The sequence below is a fragment of the Coenobita brevimanus genome, chromosome 112 (assembly GCF_032717465.1).
Source record: "Coenobita brevimanus isolate Jiangsu-jjx chromosome 112, ASM3271746v2, whole genome shotgun sequence".
In the NCBI taxonomy this organism is placed as follows: domain Eukaryota; kingdom Metazoa; phylum Arthropoda; class Malacostraca; order Decapoda; family Coenobitidae; genus Coenobita; species Coenobita brevimanus.
The window spans coordinates 12,721,685-12,731,867 of NC_137065.1; the positions used below are offsets into that span (position 1 = coordinate 12,721,685).

General features: G+C 39.6%; 1 protein-coding gene across 1 annotated transcript; it reads right to left on the minus strand.

Moving 5' to 3' along the window:
• Positions 1-285: 285 nt before the first annotated feature.
• LOC145418019 (uncharacterized) lies at positions 286-4,712 on the minus strand. Its single transcript, XM_080286554.1, has 4 exons — positions 4,578-4,712; positions 3,472-3,654; positions 1,064-1,176; positions 286-512 (listed from the first exon to the last, which is right to left on the minus strand). The coding sequence occupies exons 1-4, from the start codon at positions 4,690-4,692 to the stop codon at positions 411-413; spliced, it is 513 nt and encodes a 170-aa protein (XP_080142680.1). The 5' UTR covers positions 4,693-4,712; the 3' UTR covers positions 286-410.
• Positions 4,713-10,183: the final 5,471 nt, after the last annotated feature.

Sequence of the window (10,183 nt, forward strand, 5' to 3'; positions counted from 1 at the left end):
CTTTGAATATCTTGCACACACCTTCCACGTCCCCCATCTGCTCCAATCCATATTTTAGCAATCGCTCCTCCACTTCCCTCTTATTTTCTGTTTTTTTCCACCCTCTTGTAACCTTTCCATTCTTCTTGTATGAACCATATATATATATATATATATATATATATATATCCCCATAGTTCTAGCGGAAATGAATTTATATGAGACTTTTTGTTACTTAAATTACCATTATTCAAAACTGGGTAAAAAATAATTATATGTAGTAGTCAGGTAATAAAAGCACTGTAAGATGCTGCTTTGGATTTATTCGCATACACACTCGTGCGCGCGCGCACACACACTCATGCACACAGAATGGATATTGGTCCTAGTTCCGGGTCACTTGGGTTCAGGTCGGTTCAGGTGGTTCCATGTCATCCAATAATAGGAAGACCAGGAAGAATAGGAAGACCAGGAATGGTAGGAAGAGGACTAGGAAGCACTCCTGTCTCCAAGCATTCCTTGAAGGCATCCAGCTGTGGGGGGGAAAGAGAGAGGTTATCGGGGTTATTGATATTATTTCAGGTTAGAGAGAGAGAAGTAAGTTATTGGGGGTTATGGATCTTTTTCAGGTGAAAGAGAACTTGAGAGGTTATAGGAGTTATGGATCTTTTTTTTTCTTTTTTTTCTGGTTAGAGAGAGATAGAATTTATAGGGGTTATGGATCTTTCCATCAGGTTGAGAGAGAGAGAGAGAGAGAGAGAGAGAGAGAGAGAGAGAGAGAGAGAGAGTTATTGAGGTTATCGATTTTTTTTTTCATGTTAGAGATAAGTTATATACGTTACTGTGTTGTTTTTAGTTTTGAACACCTACCATGTAACACCTATAGTAAAATTTTCACAGAAGATTGATAATGATCGTGAAAGTAAGCATCGTATCTGAAGACTAAATTTTTTGAGTATGACATGCAAACTACCAGGCAATTCTCTCTCTCTCTCTCTCTCTCTCTCTCTCTCTCTCTCTCTCTCTCTCTCTCTCTCCAGCCATCCTTCTACCTATCTATTATATTTGTATCTATCGTACTCACATTGCCAAGCTTCTCCGCTATGCAGATGAGGAGCTCCGGCAGTGCTAAATCGACTTCCACATCGACGATGACTTTTGCCAAGACATCCAAGAGTAGCGGACATGTTAGGTCGACTGTGGTAGAGGAAGGGGAGAGGGTCGATTAGGTCAAGTGATTAGAGAAGCTGCCTGATGTTTAAAAGGACGCAGGGCAGAGCAGGACAGGGCAGGGTTATGAAGAGGATGACAGGGCAGGGCAGTGTATAGGGAGGTAGGGCAGGGTAATGTAGAGGAAGGCTGGGCAGGGTGATGTCTAGGATGGCAGGGCAGGCTAATGTCTAGGATAGCAGGGCAGGGTAATGTATAGGAAGGCAGGGCAGGGAAATGTATAGGTAGGTAGGGCAGGGTAATGTATAGGAAGGCAAGGCAGGATAATGTATGGGAAGAGAGGGCAGGGTAATGTATAGAAAGGTTGGGCAGGGTAAGGTATAGGAAGGCAGGGCAGGGTTACGTAGAGGAAGGCAGGGCAGGGGAAAGGTATGGGAAAGCAGAGGAGATTCATATAAAGGAAGGCAGGGCAGGGTATTGCAAGGGAAGGCAGGGCAGGACATGGTAGTTTAAAGGAAGGAAGGGCAGGGCAGGATATTGTACGGGAAAGCAAGGTAAGGCAGGGTAGTGTGGAGGAAGGCAGGGCAGGGCAGGGCACATCAAGGCAAGTGAAGAGTGAAGGGGAAAGTTGAAGGGGGGTGTGACTGTGAGAGAATATATCTTTCTCACACTAGTATTTTAGGAGTCATTGTAGTATCTTCGTCATTGTCATCGTCTTATAATTATCTTAACTCTCCTTCCCACAAATATAAACAAATGAGCCAGAAGATCAACAGATTCACCATACAAGAAAAACATATTAGTCAGAAGGGTAAACAGATTCACGGCACTGAATGACCTGAAGAATCCAGTTTGCCAGAATAAACGGATAAAGAAAAGTTTTCATATTAAAGTGAAGAAATTTAGTGAATACAAGAGAACCCGAGATGATGAGGTGTAACAGACAGTTGAAGAAGAAAGCTGTGTAAGCTTGATCAGGAAAGAATGGGAGTAAATGAAGTATTTTATGTACTTAAAGGTGGCCAAAGAAGCAGATGGACCTAAGGGAACTGAAATAATTCGTAGAATAGGAGACAAGGCATATTAGGGTACTGTGAAGCATGGGCAAGAAGGGGTCAGGGTAGGAAAGCAATGTGATCCAGACGGTCCCGTAGGGATGCAAGGAGCAATCTTTGAATATTAAGAACTGAGAAAGGGTGGAAGCTCTGATGATGAAGTGCTCCGGGTTTGTATATGGAGTTAGATGACATAGCACAGTGAGAATGGACATTGAAAGAGCGTGAAAGACCAGGAACGTGTGAGGGTCGGCATAGTGCAATGGAAAGGGCAGATCAGAGTACGTTATGGGTGGTGGGAGATTGTGAAAGAACTCTGATCTGAAGTGGAGTGAGTGAGGGACGTGAGGAGGCCTAGAAGATGGTGGAAGGATAGTGCTGAAACAAATGTTCAGCTCTAAAGGTGTAACCGTCCAGAAGCGTGTATGGAATATAGCAAATAGGAATGAAGTGGCTTTGGGAAGAACGACTCTACCAGTAATCTATATGGGCAAGATGTGAAGCAGCTGGGGTAAGCCATGAGTAAGAAAAGCATGAGCGTGAATAATTTCAAGACTGCTTTACGTAGAACATTAAATACGACAGTTGAGAAACAGAATGAGAGTGACAGTTTGCTTTCTTCTGTTTTCCGGCACCACCAACCTGGAATGAGTAGCATGTCGTGAGAATAGAATTAAATCATAGTATTGCACAAAAATATCAAAGATATGGTACTGGAGGCAGAGTAAAACAGAATCACATAAAATACAGCAGTGGTATGGGAGCCGGAATAAAACACAGTCTTATAACATAAGGATATGAGAGCCAAAGTAAAACAGAATTACATAACATTAAGTTAGGGTATGAGAGCCAGAGTCAAACAAGGACATAGCAATAAATTAGGATATGAGAGCCAGAGTGAAACAGAATCATATTACATATAGTTAGGGTATGGGAGGGAATGTAAAACAACTACATAACATAAAGTTAGGATGTAAGAGACAGAGTGAAACAGAATCACATAACATGTAGTTAGGGTATGGGAGGCAGAGTAATCACATAACATAAAGCTGTGGTATGAGAACCGGAGTAAAATAGAATCTGAAAATCAGAGTAAAATTGACTGACAATATGAAAATCAGAGTAAAATAGAGTGACAATATGAAAATCAGAATAAAATAAGTGAATATTGGCGTAAGAGTCATCATGAAAATTAGTGTAAATCATAATATTACAAATATAGACAAAGTGACATTATGATAATCAGCATAAAACAGAGTGACATTACCTTCAATATCAACGAGAGCCTCCAAGTTGATCTTAATTCCCAATTCTGCGGCGCACTCGGGCAAAAGCTCCGTTATGATGGCCAGCAGGTCAAGGTCTAAGGGTACGGTGAGTAGCGTAATGGCCGGTAGGCATTTTATCACGTCGAGCACGCAAGTTAGAAGCGACCCATCACATAGCTTGACTGCAGAGGGTTCGGAGAGGGGGGTTATTAGAGGCAGAGAGAAAAGCGCGAGGCAGGGAAGGGATCTGAAAGATGGAGGACGAAAGAGGGAGACAGCCAAGGAAACTGGAAGGACGGAGCACAAGGGAGAGGAATTGGTAGACAGTTGGGAGGTAGTGAATGCTCATCTTCACCCATTGCTTTGGGCTGTGGAGGGTTACGGAGAGTGTTAGTAGAGGGGCAGTTGAGGGGGGAGGCAAAGGAAGAACGGGAAGAACGGAGAAAAAGGGAAACGAACGGGGAGAAAGAGAGAGAGGAAGAAACGCTCTTCCTTATATGCAGCTTTGGCTGTGTGAATGGTTTATTCTTTAGACCATTGGAGTATAAATCTTAGTGTATTATCTATTACAGGTTTGGGTAGATTAGACACATCAATTGATAATAAAATAATGCAAATAAAGAAACTTCTTTATAATATGCCTTTATCAGAATGACAAAGAACCTGAGTTATAACGTCTCCGAAGCTGTCTTTAACCGATATTCATAAGTGGGTATTAAAGGAATGAGAGAGTGAGATCGAGTACCCCTGGAGTATGAGTGAACCTGCATGGGGTGAAGCGAATGCGAGTGTCTGTGGGATTTAATTAAGACTGAGGGAGTGAGAGTATATTATGGTAGAAACCTTGTTCAAGCTGCGTTATTTTTTGTGCCTGTGTGAATGACGTGTAAGTGAATCAATAAATACAGTAAGAAAATACTGGTGAATGGATGTCGGATTGTGTGTGTGTGTGTGTGTGTGTGTGTGTGTGTGTGTGTGTGTGTGTGTGTGTGTGTGTGTGATACCAACGACTGCACAAATGAATGTGTCAGGTAATGTGCATGTTATTACGAGAACCAGCGAATGAGAGTGACAATTAGACTGCAGCCAAAACACAGCCACTAACTAAGCACGTTAATTAGAACTTGAAGGTCGATGCATTCCAGGAGATTCGGTACTTGTGCTTGACATCCTCCGGCCAGAAGACCCACGACAAAGAGGGCAAGAAGGGCCGACCGCATGGTGGTGGTGGTGGTGGTGGTGGAGCCTGTAGGGGAGAGCGAGAGAAAGTGAGTGTGGGAGTGGGGAAGCTAGGTGAAGGGAGGGAAAGAGTGAGTGGGAAATTGATAGAGTAGGTAAGGGAAGGGAGAATGATGGATGTATGAGAAGTGAGTGGGGAAGTGGTAAGGGTAGGGAATGTGTGTGTGTGTGTGTGTGTGTGTGTGTGTGTGTGTGTGTGTGTAAGGAAATGTAAAAGAAGGGAAAATGGGGGATAAGTGAGGCATTTGGATAAGAGTGTAGGAGCATGTAAGGGGAGGGAGAATGGAGCATGAGTGGGGAATAAGTGTCGAAGTGGTAAGGCAGGTAAAGGGAAAGAGAGTGAGAGATGAATGGCGAGTAAGTGGGGAAGTGGTAAGAAAGGTAAGGGAAGGGAGCGTGAGAGATGAGTGGGGAGTAAGTGTGGGAATGGGGATGGAAAGTGAGGGAAGAGTGGGCAAGGAGTGGAGAATTAGTAAAGTTACATCCTTATTTTCCTTTTAACCTTAATTAGTCACAGATTTACGTTTTTTTGAAGCTTATTTCACGCAGCTCAGTGGTAGGATATGACAAAGCTTCGGCGTTACATCCTTTCTTTGACTAGCATCATGTTCTAGTATTAACCTCTTATTTGCAAATCAGCAGTCACGAGGAAGAGGTGACAATTTTACACCAAGTTAGAGCAAAATAATGCCAAGAGAACCAAGGATTAAACAACTTCCGGTATAATTTTTAATTTCTTCGATAAAGCTATTTTCCTGTTAAAAGATACTGAGCGAAAAAAAAAAAAAAGTTTATAGAAGAAATGAAATCGGCTTAGCATTAGCCTATCAGGTGAATTTTTCTGTATATTACCAAGAGGGAATAAGGTAATAAAATTATGGCTATAGATCTTGAGTGAGTGATTATCAAAGCATCATCGAAATTTTATGCAGCAAATGTACACAATAATAGTAACTTGTTTTGCTCTGTGATGTGAAAGTTGTCGGTTTTATCTAAGTTAATCAAGGATTTTAGCCAATTCTGTGGAAGAGTTTTTCCCATAACTAAAGAAAATCAGATGGTTTTACGCGTACTTAATAAAAAAGACTTGGCAGAAGTGAAAGGGTAACCAGTTTTAATAGAGATTTTATATTGTTTTACCACGAGAAGTGCCCACAGGTGAAGAAATCTTAACAAGTAGCACGTATAAAATGGGTTGTATCTGAATTAACTTTACGAATGATGTTACCTGATTCTTTGCTGTGGCAGGGAAGGTGAGTGGAGTGAAGTGGAGAAGTGTGGATTCCGTCTTTTATAGGGATTTGAGACCGAGGAGAATGTAAGGGGAGATGGAAAGGGGAATGTACAGATGTAAAGGTCAGGTAGTGGGGGGAGAATGGGGGGCGGTGGGGGGAAGAAGGAAGGAGAGAGGAGGAAAGAGGGGACGGAGAAGGGCGGGAACGAGTTAAGGGGGTGCCATGAGAAAGAGAGAGCAGGTGGGAGGGAAAGGGGGCTCAGAGCAAGCAAGGACCTTGAGAGAGGAAGGGAGATAATCAGGGAGAGCGAGAAGAGGCGGGAGGGAGGAAAGGAGGAAAGACGATGATAGAGAGGAGGGGGAGGTGGGTAGTAGAAAGAGAGAGAGATGGGAGAGAGAGAGTGAGAGAGAGAGAGAGTCACATAGAGGAACCTTTTTGCAATGTGATCTGCTGTTATCAGTTAAGATATACGTTGTTCCCAGACTGTTTTATCTCAGTAAGAAAAAAAGTTAGGGAACAGAATTTAAAGACACACACACACACACACACACACACACACACACACACACACACACACACACACACACACACACACACACACACACACACACACACACACACACACACACACACACACACACACACACACACTGAAGGTTTAGGAAACTAGATGATGGGACATATAGTCTCATAAAGATTTTTTGTTTGTTTTGTTATGGGTATCTGCAGACGATTTTATTTACCTTAGGAGAGACATGCATTATATTTTGCATTTATTAACCTCATTACGTATATTTCCCAGCTAAAGTATAAAAATAAAGTTATTCTGATGAGAAATGTAATATAATACCTCGTCTCACCTAGTCCATCGATCAGTACTTCTACCATAATATTTTCGTTATTTATTCTACTCTTGTAAGTGTGACAGGAGTGTGAGTCTCTGTATGTAATAAGATAACAGATGCAGTTAATCAGAATAGTATAATTACACAGGTGACAGGTGGTTTCACTTTGACTGTTGGTTATCGTGTGCTTTTACCCGAATATTTCTGAAGAAAATGTTTACTTCTTATGTGGCATTAAGTTTTTTCTTCATGCCGTTACCTGTTAAAATACTGATCATGCATAACTATGGGGAGTTACTGGAAAATATGTTCATAGGTTTATTGTTTCAAAATGTAAAGAGGGAAGGATGTAAAGATGATTTTTTGATACTTGATGAATAGGAGAGAGACTCCGTGAAGGACAGAACCCTGACTATAAATAATAATAATAGGCCTAATAATAATAATAATAATAATAATAATAATAATAATAAGAAGAAGAAGAAGAAGAACGCACGTAAACATCATCATACTTCACAATAAAAATAATATAATAACAACAATAATAACATCATCATCATCATCATCATCATCATCATCATCATAATAATAATAATAATATACTACTACTTCAAGAAAGAGTAGTACTACTACTATTACTACTACTACTTTTCCTGCTACTACTAGTACTACTACTACTAATAATAATAATAATAATAATAACAATAATAAAAATATTAATAATAATAATAATAATAATATTGATAATAATAATAATAATAATAATAATAATAAAATAGTATTGTACAGGTCACTACACAAAGACCTTTAACATTTTAACTACCTTTGCCCAGTGACAGAAAAATAAATTTAATCAAACAGGGAAGCGTAAATAAAGTTTGTTTCAATAAAAGTGGTTGTTGCTATGAAAACCTCGAATTCTGACCATAAAATTAAAATAAATGTTGGAGAAGAGGACTGTACCAGTGCTCACGTTAACATACGGGTGTGATGCTGTGGTATAGAATATGTACGAGAAGCCATAAGTAGTGGAAATGTTACTACTGAATATGGCAGCAGGGTGTTTGTGTGGACGGTCTGGTTACACAGAGAATAGACATGAACTGGCTGATGAAAGGGGTATTTATGAGTGAAATTTTGAGTTAGTGGAAAATTGCAAATCCAAGAAGATGGCTGTATGCAATAAATCCATAAATGTAAAAACTGCATAGAAACGTTGATGGAAGAAAAGAAATCACCTCTTCAGTCCAGTGACCATTTTTGTATTGTGTTATTGCGACGACCAGACGATTTGATTCAACTCAGTTGATATTTATTAGTGAAAGAATTTATGATAGATATATATTAAAAGCGCTTCATGGTGGTAATAATAATAACAACTATATAGATAGATAGATAGATAGATCTATATCTATCTATATAGATAGATAGATAGATAGGTGTACATATAGATATAGATAGATAGATATATACTGTATATACAGTATATATATATATATATATATATATATATATATATATATATATATATATATATATATATATATATATATATATATATATAAAGTCATCGAAGCTAGGTAGTTAGCGATGGAAAAAGCTGGAGATGAATTACTTATAAAAATGGAAGGACATGACAGTAGTTGAACTCCTATATACCTTGGTAGTCGATGAACAGGTTCTGCTCTACGCTAGCTGTGAGGGCAACTTTACACCAGCCCAAACAATAAACACATGGGAAATTTTATTGTCAGGGTAAAAACATGATTTTATTACACACACCACACACACACACACACACACACACACACACACACACACACACACACACACACACACACACACTTCGTTAGGAAAAGTACATGAGAGGACATAATATTCTGAGATTTTTTCCTTAGTTTTCATAGGGGTATCTCCAAACAAATTCATATATTTTAAGAGAGGCATAGATTGGATTTGACATTGATTAACCTCTTTCCTGCCAGATTTCCCAAATGTAATAGAAAAGTATAGATTGTTAGAAAAAAATATAATAAAATTCCTCGTCTCACCCATTCCATCGATCAGTTCGTCTACCATAATATTTTCGCCTTTATTTTACACCTGTAAGTGTGATAGGAGTGTGAGTTCTCAGTAACAGATGCAGTTAATGAGAACAGTGTAATTACACAGGTGACAGGTGGTTTCATGACAGGTGATAGATGGTTTAACTTTGACTTTTGCTTATCGTGTGTGTTTACCCGAATGTTTCCGAAGAAATTGCTTAATTCTTATGTAGCACAAAGTTTTTTCTTCATGACGTTTCTTTTAAATTGCTGGCCATGCATAACTATGGGGAGTTACTGGAAGATATGTTTATAGGTTTATTGTTTCAAAATGTAAAGAGGGAAGGATGTAAAAATGATTTTTTGATACTTGATGAATAGGAGAGAGACTCCGATAAGGACAGAACCCTGAGGAACACCACACCTGAGTGCTTTAGACGATTTGTGACACTCGACCACAGTTGTCCTCGTTATTATTATTATTATTATTATTATTATTATTATTATTATTATTATATTATGAAATGGTGATGGTGATGACGACGTGCATTATTATTTGTTGTTCTTGTTGTTGTTATTATTATTATTATTATTATCATTATTATTATTATTTATTATTATTATTATTATTTATTACTTATAGTCACAGTCTTCCGATCAGTACCAACTCCACCAACTTGTGACCTTCATTCTCTCCTCCTCCTCCTCCCACACGCCTGAATTCGCTCTTATCACTTAGTTTTTCATCCAAACCCCACTCCTTATCAGATATACCCTTCTTACTAATAATTCCCTGCACATTAGCACATCTGACACTGCCAATTACTCCTGTAAATGGCTGAATGGTAAGATACGGCTGGCGAATTTAGAAACGTATTTCTTAAGGTAATGAAGTTAATAAGCATCTGTTGGCATGGCGAGAATCATTTGCCTACGGTAGCCGTGTGGAAGGAAGAACACATGTTTAAGGATAAGGAGCAGAAGCCTGCAAGCTGGTGTTAGGTGCGGCCACACTTGTTCGAAACATGTGATCGACAAGACGAAGCGACGCATCGGGTTAGAGTCACTGGAGTATCTGTGTCTTAACGTTGGATGGACCCCTGAGCCTCGTTTCCTCTTATCGATCACATGTTTGTAACAAGTGTGGCCTCCACTTAGACACGCTTGGATACACATTAGACACCATTAAAGCATCCGGCTGCCCGCACACACACACACACACACACACACACACACACACACACACACAAGAGATACTGGTTTCGGTTCAAGCAGGTTTAGTCTGTTCAGTGGGTCCCATGTGTTCAAAAGGATCCAGTCTTCATACAGTTGATGGTGTCCATCTGA